Source organism: Uranotaenia lowii, chromosome 3 (assembly GCF_029784155.1).
Source record: "Uranotaenia lowii strain MFRU-FL chromosome 3, ASM2978415v1, whole genome shotgun sequence".
In the NCBI taxonomy this organism is placed as follows: domain Eukaryota; kingdom Metazoa; phylum Arthropoda; class Insecta; order Diptera; family Culicidae; genus Uranotaenia; species Uranotaenia lowii.
Genome location: NC_073693.1, coordinates 167,459,304 through 167,486,772, shown reverse-complemented (window position 1 = coordinate 167,486,772; position 27,469 = coordinate 167,459,304). Strand labels below are relative to the sequence as shown.

General features: G+C 34.9%; 1 protein-coding gene across 3 annotated transcripts in view; it reads right to left on the bottom strand.

Annotated features, from left to right (window-relative positions):
• Nucleotides 1-27,469, bottom strand: part of LOC129755048 (homeotic protein distal-less) — a 166,390-nt gene that overhangs the window by 100,783 nt on the left and 38,138 nt on the right. For all 3 annotated transcript variants that reach the window (XM_055751353.1, XM_055751352.1, XM_055751354.1), the window contains exon 3: nt 13,743-13,933. In XM_055751353.1, the coding sequence (XP_055607328.1) occupies nt 13,743-13,933 (191 nt within the window). The remainder of the gene's footprint in view (nt 1-13,742; nt 13,934-27,469) is intronic.

Genomic DNA, 27,469 nt, shown 5'->3' with positions numbered 1-27,469 from the left:
AACATATTGTGGGATGATGCTGGACTCGAGGAAGAAGACTTCAAATCAAAAGACTTAAAAACATTTGGAAGAAGACCTTCACAGTGCTGGAAACTGGGAGGAGCAGCTATCAGTTGAGTTCTTTACAATTCTTCGAAGTACCTACTTTTGTGGGAAATTGAGTTGTTAGGCAGCACTCGATCACAACTAATGATTATTCACATGGATTTCGTTGATCAGAAACAATCATTGAGTTTGTACGATACCTCATAGACTTGATATTCTTAGGAGTAGCAAGCGTTGACTTGGTGACAGCGCACGCATTTTTTTTCGCTCGTAAAAATATTATTTTCTTAATCTTTTTAAGTGGAGAAATTTTTGAAATTATTTACTAAAAGCGGTTACAAGATAGATTGAGAAGAATCGACCGATTGGAGAACAAAAGACAAAAAATATGGTTATTATATGGTTCAAACGATCTTTGCAGGAAGGTAAGTGCTATGTTGATTTCGATTCACAAGGATACAAAAAAGCGGATTAAAAGAGTGAGTATTTACATTTATTTTATCCAATATCTATCCCCCATTTATTTCAACTCAATTATACTGTCGAAGTACGAAGTTTATTACCTTGAATTAAACTTGATCCAATGTTTCGCGAAAGCTTACTTTAAACATAATTGCGACATTCAAGTGTTTCTGCTTTTGCTCAAGCTTTCATCGTAATCAAGTTATCCAAATAGATTTATTTTGAACATTACAGCATTTGACAATGTCGTGTCCGTTCGACTTCTCTAAAGTCCGCTTGGATCTTCAAAGCTGAACCGTCTTCTACGTCTTCCCAACATCTCCACTCTTTAACATCTCTCCAAAAACTGATCATTCGATAACTGCGACACCAGTGATGCCACATTTTTATCGGTATTTTGGAACCCGAAAAAATCTTTTATCGGTATGGAAATCCCAAAAATCGGTATGAAAATCGGTATTTGAGGTGAATATTCAAAAATGCTTACATTTTCAACTTCCTAACATATTTTTAACATAAATGGAAGCTTGCATTAAAAATCAAATCTAAGAATTCTTATGAATGTAAATTTTTAGTATAAAACTAGCTGACTAAGTGTATTTGTATTTTTTCCGTAACTTGGTTCTAGGTAACGCAAGTTTACATAAAAAGAAAGTTTTGCAATTTTAACAGAATTTTATGTTTGTTACGACTTATACATTTTTTATTTTTAAATTATTTGCTTTTGCAGACGAAAAGTGAAAATCACAAATGAAAATATTTCTTTCCAGTACTCATAATTGAAGGGAAAACTAATTTAAAAGTTACCGTTTAATAAGAAAAATAAGGGCATGGCGATCACCTTCAGGTTATACGTGGTTTAGGCATATTAATGATGTTTAGCTAAAGTAGGATGTAAATTAGATAAATTAGATAAGGCAATAGAACCAGGTCAACCTAAAGTAAATTTTAATTTAGTAAGCACATACAAATCCAATGGCTTTTTGATGTTCGTGGTAAATATGGGCCCAAGCTGATGTTCTTCGTTTGGTTGATAGTTTTTTTTGCCAAACTGGCAATTTCAGCCTTTAAAGCCTTAAGTATTAGATATGAGTTCTAGCGATTAAAAAAAGAAATGATTGCAGAAAGTTGAGAGAGTTGTTGCTTCAATTTTTTTTCAGCCAATGAAAAATTAACTCTATTTTTTAAAATATCACGCATTAGTCATGTGAAAACCCAAGAATTTTATGCGAAAATAAAGTAGAAACGTGTTCTGAAAGAAGGTGTTTCCAAGAAAAATATTTAAAAACACATAGTTTTTCTAAAACTGAAAATACCCTTTTTGCCTGGCGTGGCCTGGCGATCTCTGCAGTTAGATACATGTGATATCATTTACTTGGCTAACAAGATGGAGAAGGATTGAAGATTATACCGATGATATGACAAACCGTGTATCAGATTGCACTTCAAATTTTGACATACCACATCTGGCGACAAGTTGAACAAGGATTATATTCCAACGGTGTATATTTTCCCTTGGAAAGTTAGCATCTCAGGAGACAAGAGCATTGTCAATGGTCATGTCTTTGGAAACTTCTACCTTCTGCTGGCAGTCGCAGAAGGTCAAATATCAGCCTTGAGCTGAGTCCATTGGCTTTGAGGTTGAGCACTATAATAGTGCATCATTTGACAGAACATAGGAACAAAACAGCGCGAACAACTGAACGAATTATGAGAGTTAGCCGTGGAGATCTTTTCAGGGTACTTTAAAAGTTGTACAGATCAACTTACGCCACGCCAGCTACCGCACCAGTTTGAGTTAAAATCTTAAAAATCGGTATGAAATCGGTATGTTTTGCCAAAAATCGGTAATCGGTATATACCGATTCTTGGTCAAAATTTTGCTCAAAAATCGGTATAAATACCGGAAAATCGGTATATGTGGCATCGCTGTGCGACACTCAGAAGAAGCCGTTCGTTCAGATAACGATTTTCTCGCTCTCTCTTGCTATGATACGCATACATCATCATACGATAATTATGGGAAATCATACGAGAGAATCCAATTCGTGTTCTCGAGATACACCACGATAAATATGCATCTAACATGTTTCTTGAATATTTATAACATTATTTTCCATTCATTGGCATATACTCTACAGACAAATCTGCTCGAGTTTCAAAAATTTTAGAAGTCAGCTTAATCTTTTTTTTATTTGTTTTTTGTTGATAGTTTTTCTGACAAATTTCAATGGTAAATAAGACTTAATTCCTGCTCGAGCCACCTTTTGTAGAAGATCCGTTTGCATTTGATGCGAAGATTTACGGTTGAGTGTGAGTTGCAGACATATTTGGGAAAAATGTTACCACATCTGAAAGATTTCGGTCGTTATCATTCACGAATTCATACGAAAGGTTCTAAATTAATATCGTGCTGTTTAAGTACACAATCACGTCATTTTTCCGATCAGTGCATTAGCTTTTCATTCTTTGGGGTTTTGATTGTTATAGGAGTTTGTATCGAAATATATTTTGAGTTCGTCATCGCGGTGTTTAGAAGCTGACTCGTTGAAATATCATCTAATTTCGCATTACCTATGGAGTTCATGTAATTGATACTGATAAAAGAAGGGGGTAGGAACCAACAAAAATACGTGCATAACAAGATGGCACACTGTTGAAAAAATAATTCGATCAAAAGAAAACTATAGACTGAAATAATACTTTCAGAATGTCAGTTGTTATCGATTGCGATGGAAATTGAAATGGAAACGGTGTGTCTGCTTTTAAAAAAAAATTATTGGTTTTTGTTATTTTATGAAGCTTTTTAAAAACTTTATGGGCGACGAATCTATACTCCAAAAAATATCAATTTACATTTACCTAACTTTTTAATATAAGTCAAGTTAATTGAGTAAATAGTTTCATCCAAAATAATACAAAAAAGGAAAAAATAATAAGAATAAGATATAACCATCATAAGTTCGAAGCTCAAATCTTCTGATGTTTGATGATTCACTTAAATTTATTGAAAAATTGTTTCGAGTTTTTGTAAAAACTAAATTTGATTTGGCAGGGAGTTAAGTTAGCGACAACTTGTTATGGCAACCCTTATGATTTCTGATCAAATTTTAACTATGTTGTCATTAAAAAACGTCATATGAATTGAAGAGTTTCATTACGAAATCACATGAGCTTAAAAGAATAGGATTTCATCCCAGATCGCAAAATACTAGTCAAAAGTGTCTCCTGATCTTACCGTTTTACCAAATCCACACAAAAATTTGTTTTGCTAGGATGCAGAGGCGAATACATTTAAAGGCTGACGAAGCTTATAAAAAAGTATTGATTTTGAATATTTTTCATGTTGCATTAACATGTCCAATGATTTAAGGTGGATGTAAGTAGTCAATCAAGTAAAGCTAAGCTATCTCATAGATCCGATACTCTTGTTCGAATATAAGTGTGTTGAATAAAACACGCAATAAAAAGTGTCCCTAGGTAACTCTTTAGAGTTCTTAATAAGTATATAATATCCAAGGTCTATTTTTATGCATTGTCATTCGCATAATTTATGCACAATCAGAATAGAAAAACCTAGATTTGAAGCTACGAAGAGCATGGTTCAGATGTTGAAGATGTCGTAATACGTTAACTCATAAACAACAGATAAACCTGTTCACATGAGTTCACCGTAGTTGAATTAAAGGGAATCCTTCGATGTCTGTTTTCAGTTGAATAATTCAAGCAAGTTAAAAGATCAATTTATATTGTAGTTTATCCATATTTCGTATTCATAAAATATTACTATTACAGTTTCTTATTATTTTCAACGTTTCCATTAGTTGTCATGAATTTTGACAAGCAAATTGGTTCTATGATTTGATCAATAATCAGTAGAAAATTTCAGAAACCGCGATTTGACAGTATCTTGGAAGTTATTCCTGATAACTCCTGAATACTCACTACTGTTTTTAAATAATTTTTCAAGAAAACGGAATTTATAGACCCTTTAAGAAATCAATATAGTTTGTGATCCGAAAAATTCTTTGCTCAGAATTCAAATTTGAGGATAAAAGAGCTTCCAATGTTCAAAACCGTTCCCCAAAACTGGCAGGCAGCAACAATGGCAGTTCAATTTTCAGTATTCAGCTTCATCAAATCAAATTTTCATTCCATTTGGTGTAAAGTATGCTTAGCAAAAACATGAAAAATTATTGCAAAGCAAAATACATTCGTGATTTTTTTTATTTATTCGTCATTCAATGTGAGAAAATTATTGAATAATTTTTAAACAGTATTCAAACTCTTCCTAGCATTTCTTTGAGAACTCATGAACCATCTTTATGGTTTCGTGTAGCCTAAAAATGCCTGAAAACGGTGAAATACATGGATAGATAATCTTGACCACTTAAAAATTGACTTTCTGCCAGCTTCTCTGGGTTTTGGCACACCGTGCCACGGTGAGTTAAAGGGAATCTTTCGATTGCTTCGATTCAGTAGAGTTATTCAACAAAGTAGGCTCACAACATATTTAGAGCGATTTTTTTTTACTTTTTACGACTTAGAACCATATGAGTTTTAAAACCCAATTTGAAATGTTCGAGAAAACCACAGATAAAAACAAATTCCTCAACCTTCCTTCCTTACTTCCCCAATTCCTTAACTTCTCCAAATTTGGGACCCCCACGTTCCTCTGTGGGTCACAGTTTAACGCAAATGATAAATGTTCTGTTATGGCATTGCACTCCCGGATAATTTATGATCCCGCGTGGCTTAATCTGATCAAGAACTCAACTGTTTTTTTTCGCCCTCAACGCAAAGCTGAATGGGTTGATTTTGTTTACTTTTTCGGCTTAATCAGCCGAACGACAACCATGCGTGGGTGTTTTGAATAATCGGAAAAGAAAGGCAACCGCAAATGGAAGGGGAGTTGTTTGTTGGTTTTTTAATATAATTTATTTCCTCATCATATCGGTTGGAGTGCGTTTTGTTTGCTTGAAATCGAGATCTTTCAACTGCGTATAGAAAAAAAATGGGGTAGAGCATTTTTAATTCAATTTAATTCAATAAAGGTCCAACGGTTTCGTTCTAGACACTTAAGGGAGAATCAACCAGCAACGATTTGAAGATGTCGATCGTCTCGCTCGTGTGCTGAGCTAAAAGTGCGGGGTTAAATTGATTTAAATTAATGTTCGATAGTCTGGCTGGGGATTGAGAAGTCTTCCCGGAGAAGAGATGGAAATAAAATAAACGTAAAACAAACCGGTTGGCTTAAGGTGGAAGCGAGAAAGCCCGTCCAATTCAAACACGAGATGACAAGTGACAAGTTGTATTTATTTTGTTGGCTACCATCTTTCCCGGGATATCGCCCCAACGATCTACACAACAATAAAACAAAATGAGAATCGCCATTTTCTCCAGATGGATCCATTCCCGCCCACCAACGACCGAATCGCATTGCATCGCACAGCACATTCAAGCACATTGGAGGTTTTGTTGAATGACGACTTCTGGTTTACCATACCATAGCCAGGCTTTAGCTTTAGTTAGATTCATGAAATAAATAATGTACATTGCTGGATGGGGCTTTGGCTGAGTAGGTTGGTTTGGTAGATGGGTACTTGGAACTGCTGAGCCGACTTTTGTCTTAGCGTGAGAAAACTACATTCGTTTTCCCGCGCCAAATCGCTGCCGCCAAATAGCGGGCGCCAACCAGGTTTCGGTTTAGGAGAGTCCAACTGACTGCTTCGCTTCCCCTTTTCATTCAAAACCGACTCGACTCGGCTTCATGTAGAGTCGACACATAAATGCAAAATGTGCTGCAATTTGCTACGCCCGGAGATATTGTTCTGATAGAGGTAGGTACGTAGCTTAGCGGCGAATATGCATAGAGGTCGAGAAATTGTGCTGCCCTAAAATTGGGCAGCTTTAACGGGCTGCAGCAGTCGAACGAACTGCAAATGGGATTTATGTTTCTGCGTTAGAAAAATCATTTGCTTAGATTTTGACGAAAAAAGAAACCACACTTCCGAATACTGCATAATCGTCCCTGGTAGCGAGCTAGATCTTTTCTATGCTAACTTAACGAGTGTTCTATTTTCCAAAAGTAGAACTACAACTGATACAAATCAAGTTACATAACCGACATTGGTCAATAGAATGCAGTAGTTGACTTAAAAGATTGTTAAATTTAAAGAAATATTTAGATCTGTCAACATTGGTACATATCAATTCACAACTTCCACCAGTTTTGGAATCATTGAATACGATTGTTTCAACATTCCTAACCTAACCTATCGATGATGAGTTGTACCTTTTTCGGCCACAGATCCAGCCCAAAAACCAAACCAACAAGCAACAACGTCGTCTAAAAAAGTCCGGTAGTCGTCTCGGCATAACTCTATAATTGTAGCAATTATTATCGATGATAAATTGATTTCCAAACGTCAACCCGGTGTGGCGTGGTGTGGTGGTGGTTGATCTTGTTTTCTTCTTTTCCCGTTTTAGTTTTTATTTTTGTTTCAGAGTGTTTGTCTGATTGAAGAACCAATAAATGTCTAAGGGAAGCCTGATGGGGGTGCCTTTGCTCACGTTTCTGGCACCAGTAAGATGGAGGGCGGAAACACCTTCCTTCATAGACGGTAGCCAGCCAAACGATGACGTTGGGGATTTTTTTTGTTCTGGTGATGCAAACAATAAAATGGAGACGTGATAAACTTAATTCGATTTGTTTAATAGAAAAAATGTTTTGTTTGCAGATTCAAACAAACATTTGACGTGCAAAAAAGAAAGAAGTTTTTACCTTTTTTAAAAATAAAACATCTTGGCAAGTGACGTAGGCTTCGTTTACCTTTTTACTTTTTAAATAACGAGTTCTGGAATAGTGTGCGTGTTTGTTCGTCGCCTTTCTGTGCACCTCATTGGTTCTCACAGTAGCTTTGAGGAATTTTCGGGAAGGTTCAAGTAGGCGTTGCCTTGCAAGGACGTCAAAATTTTCTAACCGTAGAATAAGTATTTTTCCAGAAGTAAAAAAAAACGTATAAAATCGAATATAGAATCCAGTTGATTATAATTGCAAATGTAAATATTATGAACAAATTGTGATGTGCGCTGTTTAAAATTGGAAAATCCCGTGGATGTTTAATACACCAGAAAGACGTGAGAAGCGGCAAAACGGCTTCAAAGTTTCGGTTTCAATAGATCCTGGTTTCAAAACATCTTCAGCACTGCTCCTGCAATCTAAAGGCGAACTGGTCCGAATCATTTCCGATCCGAATCATCGTCATTTCCCAGATACCACCCCCGCCTCCCTCACCACCCCCTGTTGGAAAAATTATCCAACAAACCATACGAGTGTCCAGTCAGTGTGGTCAGTGCCTATAATACGATTTAAAATCTGCTGATAAGTTTAGATGAAAAAAATGTGTTCAAGTTTTTTTTCTTGATTTGTGTTGAGTAATTCTAGGGTATTGACCTAATTTGCTTTAGTTTTGGTCAACCTTTTTCGAAATCATATTTTCGGACTTTTCCAGGTTCTTAGATGAAATTACTCGGATTTGTCTGGCAACCTTTATCTTGTTATTTATACGAAAGACACGTTGATCGTATTTTCATAACTATCGCAAGCTATTCAATTCTTTAGAGCACCTGTATCCGTGGTCCAAACAGCCGGTTTAGACCCAAATTCCGACCCGAGCAACCACATTGGTGATCCATTATACCAGTTTCAACTCAACTTCTTTTAGAGCTGGTATAAGGATTGATCCAAAACTGATGAGATTTGGATCCAATTTGACGCAGTTCTAAACCGTTTGACAGTTAATGGAACACGAGTGCAGTTGCCAGTTTTTTCATTGGATCGGATCTAATTTTTCTGGTTCAATTCTTGTATAAATTAGACCCAAGAATAGACCACGAATACAGATGCCCTTACGGAACAAAAATAGACTTAAAATTGATAAGTTGGTGATAATAGTTAAAATTTCATAAAAAAGCGAAGGACTGTTAAAGCAAATAAAACGGTTTGTTTCCATTTCCTTATGTTCGCATCGCGTGGAAAAATTATTTTTTATTCAGATCCAATGTAAAAAATATATAAACGCCAGTGTTCGGCATCGCTAACTGACAAATTAGCGCCGCTAATGAAATCGCTATCTCATATAAAGTTAGCGATCGCTAATTAAATACGCTAAATGTGCCGAAAAAGTTATCGCTTTAAGCTTAAAACGCTAATCGCTAACTGTTGACCAACATTAGAGCCGGAACAAATATCAAATTCTTCTTTAGTCACGCCGTTCCCCTTTTCGATTTTTAAAACTCCCCAAGGGGGAATAAATAAAGTTTCCAGTATTTGATTTAAAATTAGATAAATTGATTGAATTTTAATAAAAATATATGAGCTAAACCGAAAATAGAAATTTAAACAAGGCACTGTGTTCTACAAATAAAAACAACTGAATTATCGAACAATTACATGAGCAAAAGAAGAGAATGTAGGAGATGGGAGCTATACCTCTTTTTCTTTAATTTAAGTTTTGGTTAAAAGTTTACTCAATTTATCGGGATGTGCAAAGTAGATAAAAAGCAATTTTGTTGCAAACATACTTTTGTACAATTAATTCCATTTTGTTGTTTTTGGCATTATTTTATATTGTCCTCACTTAAAAATGTTTAACCTGTTTTCCCTTTTTTCAAACTTGCTGGAGCATTGTCATACGTAAACAATTATGCAATTTCTATTTGAACTTTGAACGAAGGCTAAAATGGCAATTTTATCAAATTTTTATATGAACTGATCTGAAAAATCTCTAAAAAACTGTATTGTGAAAAGTAAATATTTCAACCATTTGAAATGAATGAAATGCTGATGAAGAGATGTATAAAAATAGTTTTATATTGTTTAACACCTTTCATTGTTGTCTTCTTCTGAAAATGTTGCTAAAAGAAAGTACTAAAAGAGAAAAAATTACACTAAATAGGTACATCTTTTCTCTAACTCAGTCGCATTCCTCCAATGAATTAAATAAAGCAATCACAAAGATGCCCAATGTCACCTTAACTTGATTAATGAGAAAATTTTATTCTATCACTGAGAATTAGATAGATTGATTGCCTTTGGGAGAAGTGGCCTGAAAGTAGCTACTCTCCCAGGGGTTTTTCCCTGTTAAAAAAATACAAATATATGGGAGTTAGCGGTCTTCAATTAGCGGAACCAAAAAATAGCGGAACTTTTTAATTCGCTGAATCAATCAAAACTTAGCGTCTAAATTAATCCGCTAACGAAAAGTTAGCGGACTAACTAGCGAATAGCGGATTAGCGCTTTTGTGCCGAACACTGATAAACGCTCAAGATAAAAGAAAATTCATGAGAATAACTACGAAATCATCCAAATTGTTAGAAAACAGAACCGTTAAGGACAACTTTCTATGGTCATTTTGCAGCTAAATATCATTGAATTATCAAACGTTGAAAGATTAACAAAAAGTTCAAAAATTCAGAAGGTTTCAACCAAAAAAAAAACTAACGTTTTATCTTTGCAGAAAAAAATCTTATTCTGGGATTCTGTTTAAAATGACAAAAGTAAAAATATCAAAAAAGCATCAAAGCTTAGTGTTTGAACTTCAGCTTGCTTAATATAAATCAATTGTGAAAATTTCAAAATGTCATTAAAATTTTTGAAAATCTGTGTAATGTTCCAATCAGAAATGCCAACGTGCCTGATTTTTCAGGATTTGCCTGATTTTTCGAGGCTCAGCCTGACAACCTGATAAGCCATTGAATTTGCCTGATAATTGGAAATATGCCTGGTTTTGCCTGATTTTTGCGAATGTGATGAAAAATAAATTAAAGGGAATCTTTCGATTGCTTTGATTCAGTTTAATTAGTAGAATTATTCAACCAGTGAGTGAGGGCATTTAGATCTGCTGATAAAGAGAATTCTCTTCTCCAGAAAATTCTATTGTAGAGGAGAAATCCGAGAGCGATCACAGTTTTTGTAGGTGAGAAAAACGCTTTTTTGAAGAAATATAATCAAAACAGCAGTGGCCATATTTACCAAAAGTACAGCTTCATCTAGTAAAACAGATTGTTGGATTGTTCAGGTACAGATTGTACCTACAGAGGATGGATTTTTAGGATTTTGTAAAGATTAGTACAGATTTTTCACCCTTTGATAAAAGAACATTTTTGTTCGTTGTATGAAACGGTGCCAAGTGGTTCTGTCCAAAATCAGGAAACAGCGGTGAAAAAAATTAGGATAAAATAACTTCATATTGCATGAATAAATGCAATATGCCTTAACATTTGCAACTGAAACGTATAGGCAAGCCTGAAGTTGATATCGAAAAACACTACTCTATTATCATCTGAACAGAAGATTATCGTCAATTCAATGGGTTCAACTATTTAATTACAGTTTCATTTAATGTTGTCATAATTAAACCACAAAATCTATAAATTTTGTTTTTTTTTGAAAATCAGGACATTTGAATCACTGTTTCTCAAAAATCAGGTCCATTGAACCAATCCATAAATCAGGACGGCACTCCAAAAACAACAAATCCTGAAAAATCAGGACACCTGGAACCTCTGGTTGTGTGATATTGAGTCAACACAATTTTCTCTCCATATGAACTGAGGCGTATGACAGTGTTGTAAGATTGCAAACCACTCAAATCCGTAGATTAGACGAAAAACGAAAAATTTACTGATTTTGGCGAAATGGAAATTGATGACCATTTTTTTGGTCGTCAGGTACAATTTTCGTTTATCCTTATAAATCTCTAAGAGTTATCGATCATCCGTAGAAAATCCATAAGAAATGCTAAAAATCCGTAAGCAATGCAGAAAATCTAAAGTTTTCGAGCATCCCTTCGTAAATCTGGTAACGTTGATGTATGATTCAAACATTAGGGCGCTCTTGGCTAGAATTATCTTTTTCTCACCGAGATGCGAGAGCTCTCACACAGTCACACGGAAGACCATCTATATTTTTTAAATGTCCTGAATAGTCCTGATTTTTGAATTATGGTCTTTAAAATGTACTGATAAGTCCTGATTTTCAAAAAAAATTCTAAATTATTATTGAATTTATAGTACAATCATCAGGATATCGAACAATTCGGTAATAAAAATTTTTAACAGATAATAATTTTCGGTTCACATGATATTTAAACGTTGTTTTTCATGTAAACTGCAGGCCTCGCAATATACTTCAGGCCTCTGTTGGCTTATTTAACGCGTCTACAATACCTTTATTGTGCCTTTATTTACGCAATTTAAGCCAAATTACTAGTGTGCTGAAGAATCCTCATTTTTTATTGGTGTCATGATTTTTGACAAAACCACCTGGCATCCTAGGTCCGAGTCTCCAGAGAAAGAGGATTGCGCTCGGAAGCAGAGAAGACAACTGTTTTTCAGAAAAGTCTGAAAGTTTAAAAAAAAATAGGTACGGAAAAGTCTGGATGGCAAACTTAATAGGTGACGACCTTTTTTTTGGTCGCCATATCGGAATATTGCAGATACTCATTATTTGAACAATAATCAAACATTCTATATTAATTAATCAAAAAGCCTTATAAATATTGTACATCACCTTTTCAGATCCGATTGTCCAAAGTATACAATGATGGAAGTTTTATTGAGTTTTTAAATTTGAAATAACTTTTTTATAATACAATGGTTTTATACGCATTATAAAATCCACCGTTCACATGAAGGACTTGAAATATTATATTTAATTCGTGAGATCCTTGGAAATAAAACCAGGGAAAATAGAAGTCATGTAAGAGCAAACTGAACAAAATCAATCCGCGCGAAAAAAAAAACTTAGTGTACTTTCTAAGAGCATCGTTGGATGATGATTGGCTATATAATTGAGCTGTTTTAATTTAAAAAAAAAAACATGTTTTCAAGAGTTTCTCAAATGTCCCGCTTTTTTCGGCTGTGAAATGTCCCGCTTTTTCTGGAGATGTCTGGCAAGCCTACACTATCTATCTACGCCTGAGACCAATGTGATAGTCTCGACTTTACTACGTTCTATGCTAAACTCCCTGTTTTACATCCATCCTCGTAGCATTCCTCACTTTTCTATTACAAATACGAATAATTTTCTGCCATTCTACCACAAAAATTTCGAGTTTCGACTGTTTTGTGGAAAAAATTCATGTCCTTACTCAAAAGTCTGGAAATGTCTGGAAGAAATGGCAAAAGTCTGGAAGTCTGGAAACCATAAAAATTCATGATGAAAGTCCAAAACGTCTGAAAGATCCAGACAAAATTTGGAAGGTTGACATCACTGCTCGGAAGCCGAAATGAAAACACTGCTGTTTTCTCCAGGCTCTTTGTTGTTAGGGAAGAGTAGCACAACCCTGGTCCCAAGAAAGGAATTAGGTATCAATAAAACCAAGATGTCGTTTCCGCAAATTGCGGATCAGTTTCTAGCCTATGATTTAAGCCATGAATTGGTATGGTGGAATTTCAATTAGATGCAGTTCAAATCAAACTGGATGCAAGTACCTAGTCAAATGAACGGTCTACAATTTCGGTAGCCGGTTACATAATTTGTATGGCATCTTAACACTGTACATATGGTCTAAGTGAAATTGGAGGTATATTTTAAATACAATTGAAAAACAAGTGTAAATTTACAAAATTGAAAATCAGTTCTTATTTGGGTTTATTCTGTAAAGATCGGTAAAAGAAATATCTTTAGATAGATTTTGTATGAGTTGATTTTTTCCTTTACAATCTTTCAATCTCTGTTTTTTTTTGACAACCCAGGCATTGATTGAGAGGATACCGATTTTTCTTCCAAAGATAAAGCCTATACAGGCTTCAATATAGAAGAAAACCCCAAAGTAACTTTCTAGTGGGGAAAAAAAAGTTATTTTGAAATGGTAAAAAAAGAATCTTCAATTTGTGGCTGTGCCAATTTCCCAGCATGTCACCCTTTTGAACCCTCAATCTAATTTTTTTCCAAAACACAGTCAGTGGGTGGTTGCACGAGCAGTTTTCCCGTTGATACCGGCCGAACCCTTCCCGAAAAGTTTGTGGGTTTGGTTGGGCTAGCAATCGAATTAGTCATATCATGTCGAATTGAATTTTCCGTTTTGTTGCCAAAACGTTGTGGGTTCGAAAGTAATCGAATTAGGCACGATTTTCGTTTTTCGAGAACCCCAATTTTCGGTCACACCTCCCTTCCTTTTCTCTTAGGAATTTTTTTTCCGTTTTTCTTCCTGTTGGGTCCACTTACTTGCGTTTGCGTCAGCCCGAGACTGGCGGCCAATTCCGCCCGTTCCGGCAGTGCTAGGTACTGGGTTCGTTGAAATCTTCGGTTGAGCTGCTGCAGCTGTAGGGAACTGTAGATGGTGCGGGGTTTTCGCATTTTCTTGCCTTTGCCGTTGACCCGCAGGCCGGTGTCCTCGATTTTGTCCGAGAGGAAATCTGGAAGGAAAAACGGAAGAAAAATCTTTTGTTAAAAAAAGTTTTTCATGAGTTTAAAAATTGTTTACGGTACTTTGTCATTTTAGATTCGGTCTTGCACAAAAAGGTTTTTTCGACTCGTATCTACGCAAATACAAAGTTGAAGCATGATTCCCATCAAAAAAGCAATATTGATCAAATATCCACTGATCGAAATTTCAAGTGCTTGGATGGAATTCCCACCGTCAACATTGACCTATATTAAGCTCACCAAATACCCCTAAAATTAGGCAGACACCCACAACACTTCACAACCACAAATCACTCAAACTCAAAATAGATAGACAGACGCTACGAAAGGTTTGTAATGGGAAAAGGAAACTTCTATTAAATCTAAACACAAAAAAATGGCTTTATTTACAACCATTCCGTAAAACAGCTGCTGCCTGGTGTATCACTGCACCAGTAGTCGTCCTCGCTCAGTGTAAGTTACATTGCACGAAGAAAAACACCTTTACACCGAGTGAAGTAGGGATGTGCGTTCGTATATTGATTGATTGATAGGCCTCCTCACGATTACATTTGCGTGTCAATCAGGTCAGGACATTGTACCGATACTACTTTTTCCAATTCAGCCATCATGTCCGTTCTTTTTGCCGCTCAGAACCGATAGACCAGCTAGCTCCCTATCCGATTGTGTGGGGTTTTGTGGTTAAGTTTCGTGTTTCGTTTGCCCCAGCCAGGCAGAGCGCTTAGCACGAGGGCAACGAGAATGAACTTTGCGATTGATTGAGTTAGTTGCCGGCCTAAACGTTTAAAAGAGCTCTAAAAATATTTGTCGGAAAAACTAGTATGTTGCTGCATCTTTCAACGCTACTGTCCCTTTCGGAAAGAAGGTGCATAAAACTCAAATAAATCAATGCTAAATGACTCGGTATTAACACCTCATTAGTCATTAAATCTACCGTGAAGAAATTTTGCACAGACTGTTCGTTCATACACAAAAAAAAACGTCTTTTCTATTTATTCATGTGCGGCGCAAACATTCACGGCCAAAGTTAGCAGTTTCGAATTGCAAAGACGGTCTACGGCGCGGTGGCCTCAACAATGGAAAGTTGAACTCGAAAAAAAAAAATGAAGTAGCTTCAACGGCTGGTAATAAACAGAATCAACAAAACGTTGCTCAACTTAATCCCGAACTCCCGGCCGGACAATCTCAACTCCGTACCACGACGGGAAACTAGGGGTTAGCGGAAAGCGTTCAAATGGGTCTCGTAATGATACAGACCCCTCCCCATGGATAGACAGATTGACTTAGGCTCTGTCTGAGGGTATGACGATGATGACGACGAGGGGTACAATAACCAACTAGTACACTGAACCGAGCGGGATCCCATGGATGTTCCCATCAGCAACAAACAAAAAAAGTGGGTACCCCTAAAGCCACTTTATTTACCCACCGTCGTCCGCCGGGTGAATCGACAGAAGCGGATCAACCCGAATGGACAAATCAGGAGGCTTTCCCCTTCTACCTACGGCGGAATACGAAGGCAACTTTAAGCTTAAAGTTTGTTTTAGCTTCTGCTTGGGTTCTTTGGACCTCAATCTTTTTTTTTTCGCCCGAAGGGAGGGTTAAATTATTTTCAAGGTAGCCGTAAATAAGTGAGTAATGAAAAATTGCTCCAGTTCATTGAGAAATGACGGAAATGAAAGGCTCCGAAAAATTTATTTTTAGGAATTTTATTACTTAATTCCAATTTCGAAATAGTGATGTTCGACTTATTTCAGCTTCAATGATAATTATTGAGGACTTTTATTCAAGATTTAAGATTTTGTCTGTGAAAACTCGTAAAGTGAAACCAATAAAGCCTGAACAAATTTCAAGTCCTTCTTTTGTCACTCGGAGTTTGAACATCGCGAGGGGGGAAATAAAAAATAATGCAAAATCTAATATATTTGAATAAATTGTACAAAAGCTTGAATGCAACAAAGTTGCGTACTATATCACTGCGCGAAACATATAAATCAAGTAATTTTTCATCGAAACATTCAATAATAATATAAAAGTTGATAAAACTCTCATCTTCCACAATAAGTTTTTTTGTTTTCGTATTTTTGTATTTGATTTCGGGTATTTGAAATATTTTCTCAAAATTGCCTTAAAAATTGCCTTCAAACTTTATTTATTCCACCTTCGGATTTTTGGAAATTTCGAGGAGGTGGTAGAGGTTGACAAAGAAGAAATTGTAATTTGTACGGCCTAATTCACAACGGATAAGAAAAGAAATAAATAGCAAATAAAAAAAAATTAAAGTTCATTTTCACTTATTAAATATTTACGCAAAAAAACTGAAAGAAAAACTTCAAAAGAGCAGCAAAACAGACACAAAGACACAAAAATTCCTACCAAAGAAAATAAACGCCTAAAACTAGGCAATTGAATTTAAGGCAAGTAGCAGAGATAAAAACAATTGAAAGTGCAGCAAAAAAAAATCAAAAAGCAGATAAGCTTTCAAATTTTACATTCAGAATTCAGATTTCACATGCAGATATCAGATTTCAGATTAAGATTTCAGATTCAGATTTTAGATTCAGATTTCAGATTCAGATTTCAGATTCAGATTTCAGATTCAGATTTCAGATTCAGATTTCAGATTCAGATTTCAGATTCAGATTTAAGATTCAGATTTCAGATTCAGATTTCAGACTCAGATTTCAGATTCAGATTTCAGATTCAGATTCAGATTCAGATTTCATATTCAGATTTCAGATTCAGATTTCAAATTCAAGTTTCAGATTCAGATTTCAGATTCAGATTTCAGATTCATATTTCAGATTCAGATTTCAGATTCAGATTTCAGATTCAGATTTCAGATTCAGATTTCAGATTCAGATTTCAGATTCAGATTTCAGATTCAGATTTCAGATTCAGATTTCAGATTCAGATTTCAGATTCAGATTTCAGATTCAGATTTCAGATTCAGATTTCAGATTCAGATTTCAGATTCAGATTTCAGATTCAGATTTAAGATTCAGATTTCAGATTCAGATTTCAGATTCAGATTTCAGATTCAGATTTCAGATTCAGATTTCAGATTCAGATTTCAGATTCAGATTTCAGATTCAGATTTCAGATTCAGATTTCAGATTCAGATTCAGATTTCAGATTCAGATTTCAGATTCAGATTTCAGATTTAGATTTCAGATTCAGATTTCAGATTCAGATTTCAGATTCAGATTTCAGATTCAGATTTCAGATTCAGATTTCAGATTCAGATTTCAGATTCAGATTTCAGATTCAGATTTCCGATTCAGATTTCAGATTCAGATTTCAGATTCAGATTTCAGATTCAGATTTCAGATTCAGATTTCAGATTCAGATTTCAGATTCAGATTTCAGATTCAGATTTCAGATTCAGATTTCAGATTCAGATTTCAGATTCAGATTTCAGATTCAGATTTCAGATTCAGATTTCAGATTCAGATTTCAGATTCAGATTTCAGATTCAGATTTCAGATTCAGATTTCAGATTCAGATTTCAGATTCAGATTTCAGATTCAGATTTCAGATTCAGATTTCAGATTCAGATTTCAGATTCAGATTTCAGATTCAGATTTCAGATTCAGATTTCAGATTCAGATTTCAGATTCAGATTTCAGATTCAGATTTCAGATTCAGATTTCAGATTCAGATTTCAAATTCAAGTTTTAGATTCAGATTTCAGATTCAGATTTCAGATTCAGATTTCAGATTCAGATTTCAGATTCAGATTTCAGATTCAGATTTCAGATTCAGATTTCAGATTCAGATTTCAGATTCAGATTTCAGATTCAGATTTCAGATTCAGATTTCAGATTCAGATTTCAGATTTAGATTTCAGATTCAGATTTCAGATTCAGATTTCAGATTCGGATTTCAGATTCAGATTTCAGATTCAGATTTCAGATTCGGATTTCAGATTCGGATTTCAGATTCAGATTTCAGATTCAGATTTCAGATTCAGATTTCAGATTCAGATTTCAGATTCAGATTTCAGATTCAGATTTCAGATTCAGATTTCAGATTCAGATTTCAGATTCAGATTTCAGATTCAGATTTCAGATTCAGATTTCAGATTCAGATTTCAGATTCAGATTTCAGATTCAGATTTCAGATTCAGATTTCAGATTCAGATTTCAGATTCAGATTTCAGATTCAGATTTCAGATTCAGATTTCAGATTCAGATTTCAGATTCAGATTTCAGATTCAGATTTCAGATTCAGATTTCAGATTCAGATTTCAGATTCAGATTTCAGATTTCAGATTCAGATTTCAGATTCAGATTTCAGATTCAGATTTCAGATTCAGATTTCAGATTCAGATTTAAGATTCAGATTTCAGATTCAGATTTCAGACTCAGATTTCAGATTCAGATTTCAGATTCAGATTTCAGATTCAGATTTCAGATTCAGATTTCAGATTCAGATTTCAGATTCAGATTTCAGATTCAGATTTCAGATTCAGATTTCAGATTCAGATTTCAGATTCAGATTTCAGATTCAGATTTCAGATTCAGATTTCAGATTCAGATTTCAGATTCAGATTTCAGATTCAGATTTCAGATTCAGATTTCAGATTCAGATTTCAGATTCGGATTTCAGATTCGGATTTCAGATTCAGATTTCAGATTCAGATTTCAGATTCAGATTTCAGATACAGATTTCAGATTCAGATTTCAGATTCAGATTTCAGATTCAGATTTCAGATTCAGATTTCAGATTCAGATTTCAGATTCAGATTTAAGATTCAGATTTCAGATTCAGATTTCAGATTCAGATTTCAGATTCAGATGTTAGATTCAGATTTAAGATTCAGATTTCAGATTCAGATTTCAGATTCAGATTTCAGATTCAGATTTCAGATTTCAGATTTCAGATTTCAGATTCAGATTTCAGATTCAGATTTCAGATTCAGATTTCAGATTCAGATTTAAGATTCAGATTTCAGATTCAGATTTCAGACTCAGATTTCAGATTCAGATTTCAGATTCTGATTCAGATTTCAGATTCAGATTTCAGATTCAGATTTCAGATTCAGATTTCAGATTTAGATTTCAGATTCAGATTTCAGATTCAGATTTCAGATTCGGATTTCAGATTCAGATTTCAGATTCAGATTTCAGATTCAGATTTCAGATTCAGATTTCAGATTCAGATTTCAGATTCAGATTTCAGATTCAGATTTCAGATTCAGATTTAAGATTCAGATTTCAGATTCAGATTTCAGATTCAGATTTCAGATTCAGATTTCAGATTTAGATTTCAGATTTAGATTTCAGATTCAGATTTCAGATTCAGATTTCAGATTCGGATTTCAGATTCAGATTTCAGATTCAGATTTCAGATTCGGATTTCAGATTCGGATTTCAGATTCAGATTTCAGATTCAGATTTCAGATTTAGATTTCAGATTCAGATTTCAGATTCAGATTTCAGATTCAGATTTCAGATTCAGATTTCAGATTCAGATTTCAGATTCAGATTTCAGATTCAGATTTCAGATTCAGATTTCAGATTCAGATTTCAGATTCAGATTTCAGATTCAGATTTCAGATTCAGATTTCAGATTCAGATTTCAGATTTCAGATTTCAGATTCAGATTTCAGATTCAGATTTCAGATTCAGATTTCAGATTCAGATTTCAGATTCAGATTTCAGATTCAGATTTCAGATTCAGATTTCAGATTCAGATTTCAGATTCAGATTTCAGATTCAGATTTCAGATTCAGATTTCAGATTCAGATTTCAGATTCAGATTTCAGATTCAGATTTCAGATTCAGATTTCAGATTTCAGATTTCAGATTCAGATTTCAGATTCAGATTTCAGATTCAGATTTCAGATTCAGATTTCAGATTTCAGATTCAGATTTCAGATTCAGATTTCAGATTCAGATTTCAGATTCAGATTTCAGATTCAGATTTAAGATTCAGATTTCAGATTCAGATTTCAGACTCAGATTTCAGATTCAGATTTCAGATTCTGATTCAGATTTCAGATTCAGATTTCAGATTCAGATTTCAGATTCAGATTTCAGATTCAGATTTCAGATTCAGATTTCAGATTCAGATTTCAGATTTAGATTTCAGATTCAGATTTCAGATTCAGATTTCAGATTTAGATTTCAGATTCAGATTCAGATTTCAGATTCAGATTTCAGATTCAGATTTCAGATTCAGATTTCAGATTCAGATTTCAGATTCAGATTTCAGATTCAGATTTCAGATTCAGATTTCAGATTCAGATTTCAGATTCAGATTTCAGATTCAGATTTCAGATTCGGATTTCAGATTCGGATTTCAGATTCAGATTTCAGATTCAGATTTCAGATTCAGATTTCAGATTCAGATTTCAGATTCAGATTTCAGATTCAGATTTCAGATTTCAGATTCAGATTTCAGATTCAGATTTCAGATTCAGATTTCAGATTCAGATTTCAGATTCAGATTTCAGATTCAGATTTCAGATTCAGATTTCAGATTCAGATTTCAGATTCAGATTTCAGATTCAGATTTCAGATTCAGATTTCAGATTCAGATTTCAGATTCAGATTTCAGATTCAGATTTCAGATTCAGATTTCAGATTCAGATTTCAGATTTCAGATTTCAGATTCAGATTTCAGATTCAGATTTCAGATTCAGATTTCAGATTCAGATTTCAGATTCAGATTTCAGATTCAGATTTCAGATTCAGATTTCAGATTCAGATTTCAGATTCAGATTTCAGATTCAGATTTCAGATTCAGATTTCAGATTCAGATTTCAGATTCAGATTTCAGATTCAGATTTCAGATTTCAGATTTCAGATTCAGATTTCAGATTCAGATTTCAGATTCAGATTTCAGATTCAGATTTCAGATTTCAGATTCAGATTTCAGATTCAGATTTCAGATTCAGATTTCAGATTCAGATTTCAGATTCAGATTTCAGATTCAGATTTAAGATTCAGATTTCAGATTCAGATTTCAGACTCAGATTTCAGATTCAGATTTCAGATTCTGATTCAGATTTCAGATTCAGATTTCAGATTCAGATTTCAGATTCAGATTTCAGATTCAGATTTCAGATTCAGATTTCAGATTCAGATTTCAGATTCAGATTTCAGATTTAGATTTCAGATTCAGATTTCAGATTCAGATTTCAGATTTAGATTTCAGATTCAGATTCAGATTTCAGATTCAGATTTCAGATTCAGATTTCAGATTCAGATTTCAGATTCAGATTTCAGATTCAGATTTCAGATTCAGATTTCAGATTCAGATTTCAGATTCAGATTTCAGATTCAGATTTCAGATTCAGATTTCAGATTCGGATTTCAGATTCGGATTTCAGATTCAGATTTCAGATTCAGATTTCAGATTCAGATTTCAGATTCAGATTTTAGATTCAGATTTCAGATTCAGATTTCAGATTCAGATTTCAGATTCAGATTTCAGATTCAGATTTCAGATTCAGATTTCAGATTCAGATTTCAGATTCAGATTTCAGATTCAGATTTCAGATTCAGATTTCAGATTCAGATTTCAGATTCAGATTTCAGATTCAGATTTCAGATTCAGATTTCAGATTCAGATTTCAGATTCAGATTTCAGATTCAGATTTCAGATTCAGATTTCAGATTCAGATTTCAGATTCAGATTTCAGATTCAGATTTCAGATTCAGATTTCAGATTCAGATTTCAGATTCAGATTTAAGATTCAGATTTCAGATTCAGATTTCAGACTCAGATTTCAGATTCAGATTTCAGATTCTGATTCAGATTTCAGATTCAGATTTCAGATTCAGATTTCAGATTCAGATTTCAGATTCAGATTTCAGATTCAGATTTCAGATTCAGATTTCAGATTTAGATTTCAGATTCAGATTTCAGATTCAGATTTCAGATTTAGATTTCAGATTCAGATTTCAGATTCAGATTTCAGATTCAGATTTCAGATTCAGATTTCAGATTCAGATTTCAGATTCAGATTTCAGATTCAGATTTCAGATTCAGATTTCCGATTCAGATTTCAGATTCAGATTTCAGATTCGGATTTCAGATTCGGATTTCAGATTCAGATTTCAGATTCAGATTTCAGATTCAGATTTCAGATTCAGATTTCAGATTCAGATTTCAGATTCAGATTTCAGATTCAGATTTCAGATTCAGATTTCAGGTTCAGATTTCAGATTCAGATTTCAGATTCAGATTTCAGATTCAGATTTCAGATTCAGATTTCAGATTCAGATTTCAGATTCAGATTTCAGATTCAGATTTCAGATTCAGATTTCAGATTCAGATTTCAGATTCAGATTTCAGATTCAGATTTCAGATTCAGATTTCAGATTCAGATTTCAGATTCAGATTTCAGATTCAGATTTCAGATTCAGATTTCAGATTCAGATTTCAGATTCAGATTTCAGATTCAGATTTCAGATTCAGATTTCAGATTCAGATTTCAGATTCAGATTTCAGATTCAGATTTCAGATTCAGATTTCAGATTCAGATTTCAGATTCAGATTTCAGATTCAGATTTCAGATTCAGATTTCAGATTCAGATTTCAGATTCAGATTTCAGATTCAGATTTCAGATTCGGATTTCAGATTCGGATTTCAGATTCGGATTTCAGATTCAGATTTCAGATTCAGATTTCAGATTAAGATTTCATATTCAGATTTCAGATTCAGATTTCAGATTCAGATTTCAGATTCAGATTTCAGATTCAGATTTCAGATTCAGATTTCAGATTCAGATTTCAGATTCAGATTTCAGATTCAGATTTCAGATTCAGATTTCAGATTCAGATTTCAGATTCAGATTTCAGATTCAGATTTCAGATTCAGATTTCAGATTCAGATTTCAGATTCAGATTTCAGATTCAGATTTCAGATTCAGATTTCAGATTCAGATTTCAGATTCAGATTTCAGATTCAGATTTCAGATTCAGATTTCAGATTCAGATTTCAGATTCAGATTTTAGATTCAGATTTCAGATTCAGATTTCAGATTCAGATTTCAGATTCAGATTTCAGACTCAGATTTCAGATTCAGATTTCAGATTTCAGATTCAGATTTCAGATTCAGATTTCAGATTCAGATTTCAGATTCAGATTTCAGATTCAGATTTCAGATTCAGATTTCAGATTTCAGATTCAGATTTCAGATTCAGATTTCAGATTCAGATTTCAGATTCAGATTTCAGATTCAGATTTCAGATTCAGATTTCAGATTCAGATTTCAGATTCAGATTCAGATTTCAGATTCAGATTTTAGATTCAGATTTCAGATTCAGATTTCAGATTCAGATTTCAGATTCAGATTTCAGATTCAGATTTCAGATTCAGATTTCAGATTCAGATTTCAGATTCAGATTTCAGATTCAGATTTCAGATTCAGATTTCAGATTCAGATTTCAGATTCAGATTTCAGATTCAGATTTCAGATTCAGATTTCAGATTCAGATTTCAGATTCAGATTTCAGATTCAGATTTCATATTCAGATTTCAGATTCAGATTTCAGATTCAGATTTCAGATTCAGATTTCAGATTCAGATTTCAGATTCAGATTTCAGATTCAGATTTCAGATTCAGATTTCAGATTCAGATTTCAGATTCAGATTTCAGATTCAGATTTCAGATTCAGATTTCAGATTCAGATTTCAGATTCAGATTTCAGATTCAGATTTCAGATTCAGATTTCAGATTCAGATTTCAGATTCAGATTTCAGATTCAGATTTCAGATTCAGATTTCAGATTAGAATTAAAACTCAGACTAAACAGGCTACAAATAAATATTTCAAAAACTCCCACAAATTTAACAATCTTTTTCTATTTTTTTTCGCTTTTTTGTATTGGAAACAATTAAAAAATTGTTGTTTTTTCTATATTTGTTAAATTTGAATCTAGTCGCTAACTTTACTTACAATTTTTTCTTTCAGACGGGCTTCATTAGACTTCAACATGAGACAATCTGTTCATGTACGATATACTCGCTACCATGACAAATTTTTCAAAATGCCCCGATATTTTACAAGACTTTTTAATTACTCAAGTCAAGTTGATAAAAGCAGCAGCAGCAGCAAAAAAAATCCGGTTCCCATCGATCGTTAGCATCGCGGAACAAAGATTCAATCAAAACAGTTACAAACCACTTTGCCTGCGTGAATCTCATCAGCATAAAATCCCCGCGCGCGCATCTTTCGAAGAGAAAGGAGGAGAAGGTCGGGCGCATCATTGTTGTTGCTGTTGTTGGCCCGGGTTTGGTTGATGGAACAGCATCATTCATATCGTCAAACTGCTGGAACCTCTAAACGGCAAGTTAAGTGCTCTGACCAAAGAGCGAAGGACGCGCGCGAGCACATGATCTCGCAGCTGCCTGCCCCAAGGGATTGTCTATAAACAACGCTACGCGTCTCAATTTGGGCATTTCCCTTAGTTTATTGATTCAAATACAATTATATTAAACTCAATAAATAAACAAGCATTTGGAAAGATCACCAGTTATGGAAGAACCTGGGAGGATCCTCGATGAGTCGTGGTGGATCAAGTTCAACAATGTTCTTTCCCAAGATGACTGGTTTCCAAAATTAAAAAAAATTCATCACATCACGCATGGACTCCCATCTTTGTATACGAGGATCCCCATGAGAGGGAGGTGGTGTGAGTTTGAATACGACGATCACCCGCCGCCGCCAGTCAGTAATGATGGATAGAATGTTTCGCGATTCCGCGGAGGTTACAGGAAGGTAAAGTACTCCCTCGGTGATCATATGCGGCGGCGATGTACCCTCTATGTTGCGTTGTTGTAGTCCCCATGTACCGACAGCTTGTTTTGTCTCTCTGTGGCTGGAGGTAGTACACAATGTGCGCAAAAAGGCTGCGCGAACCGGTAGCTGCGCACGCACGCTTGGAGCTATGTATCTCTGTATACGCAAACGCACAAACGTGTAGTTAGTATAGCTACAAAAAGCCTTCCCAGTTCACCTCACCACAGCTACAGGTTTAAACGCAGTAGCAGCACCCTCAACTTGTGGCCCATCGATCGTCGTCGTCGCATCGGAATTCTCGCTCTCTGTTGCTGCTGCGTGCACATAAATTTACATTTTTGATTAAATGTGCTGTGTTTATGCATTTTATTCATCAAGCCACAATCGACTCATGGTTTGGGGATTTTGGTTTCGCGCTTTCTGACTGAAGTCGTTGTAGACGCACATTTTTTTTCGAAAAAAAACAACGACTGGAACGACCGATCACTAGCAGCTACTGGTTATGATGATGCATCGAGAACAACCGGCGACCGTAAAAACAGATCTCTATCTGGATACTTTCATCGAGCATGAACCCTTCCGAGGTCTGTTTACAATGTAAACACAACTCTAGGTCTCTATTGGCACCACGGATGATGGCTAGTCGTAGATAGAGTTTCATCGTCGGTAATAACGATGTTGATATCGTGCCAATTTTCTAGTTAAGCCACCCTCGTTGAAAGATGTTTGAGATTGTTTGTTAAGTTTCAGGAAGGTTTACACAGTCTTGAAACTTGGTAGGAATGTAGTCTTTTTAATTCTCAACTTAATCTGAGTAATTTAAAAACCTTAAGAAATATCACTAGAGAGAAATACTCGATTAACCTTTTGGACGCTTATGTAAACCAATTTAATTCAAATCAGAAAATTCCTTTTTGAACAATAGCTTAACATTCAAAGGACCACAAAGAAATCTAAGCCCGAACACACCAAAATTCAATATTCTATATCCCAGAAACGACTGGACCAAATTCTTCAAATTCATTTTTAAGTTATCGAAAGTGTTTTATACAATTAAGTAGAATAAAGTTTCTTCAAAAAATTTATCAGTGAAACGCATTCGCGTCAATCGGAAATCGAGATATCTCGTATTTGGTCCACAAAGTTCCACGATTACGGTAAACATTCGAAAGGAAATATCCCGAACATTTGATGGTTTTTTAAACAATCCATATCTCTGGAAAAGTTCACGTATACTTTCGTTCAAGAACGTCAATTTCAAACTTTCCATTTGCCAAATCTTTTTTACATCAAAGAGAGTTTTCTTAAAATTCTGGTTTGGGAACAAAGCAATTTTTTTTATAAAGATTGTGTGTTCAAATTATTAAAACATGTTTTTCCTTTCAGTTTTCTAATTTTAGCTACATTTAGAAACAGTACCAGTCGCAACCATTCAGAGTGAAGCACCTTTCACTTACAGCCTCCTTGCCATTTGCCGTCATTCGCAACTTTGAATCACAGAAAGTGATCAAAGTAACCAGAGGTTTCTTACACAGGAAAAATCAGAAGCAAAGTAAGTATGCTAGTGAATTGTGTACCGAGGTTGAATTGTGAATCGTTAAAGCAAATATTATTTGTAAATCCTAATTTTTCCTTATTTTGTCAGTTAGTTTAGCAACAAGCAGTTGTATGTGGTAGGAACATTCTTTAAACCATAACTGTTTTATGTACTACCAATCAGGTCAATTTATTCAATAACATAGACAAATTATAACCTAACCCAAACTAATCTTTCCAGCTCATGTGCAGCATACAATACACGTGCTACTAAAGTTGCGGGCTCAGATTAAGCAGAAGGAAACTAAATGTAAGTAATTTATTTCATTAAGCTTTAATAAAGTATTCAACTAAAAGAAATCATAAGCAATGTGGCAAATAATGTAGGAATTTTTCTTTGTAATTTTATCATTGAAGGAATTTATTAAAGCCACCAAATAAACGTATTGTTGAATATCGGTCGTTTTAACAAATCGGAAAGTTCTGTTCTTCTGACTGTCGCTCACGCAACAGTACCTGTCCATCACAACTTCCGCAAGCTAAAGTCTGCTTCATTTAATATTGGAACAAATTCTTTTGCTCATTGTGGCGCTCCTAGTGGACGGATTTGGAAACTTTTTTCACCCACGTGTCGGGAAATTCATTACCTTTCACCATGTATTTATGTCATAACACCAAACGATAGCATTTTGTAAACAACCGCCATGGAAGCCGAACGGAGAGATCAAATTGTGCACAGTTTTCTTGAAAATCCATTGTTGTCGGCATCGAAGCTAGCTAAACAGCTTAAAATGCCCAGAAATACCGTATGGCGTGTTATCAAGCAGTACAAGGAAACATTGACGACGGCTCGGAAGCCGCATTCGAAGCGTCGGAGTGGAACTGTCGACCGGAAACTGCGTGGGAAAGTCATCAAGGCCGTCAAGAGGAATCCCAATCTTTCAGACCGCGATTTGGCCAATAAGTTCCAGGCCGCTCACAGTACGGTGCGACGAATTCGTCTCCGGGAAGGAATAAGGTCATTCCGAGCCAGCAAACAGCCAAATCGGACGCTGAAGCAGAACAATGTGGCCAGAATCCGTGCTCGAAAGCTGTACGACCAAGTGCTGACCAAGTTCGACGGATGTATTCTGATGGACGATGAGACCTACGTGAAGGCGGACTTTGGGCAAATCCCAGGTCAAAAATTTTATTTGGCGACGGCTCGGGGGGATGTACCTGCAAAATTTAAGT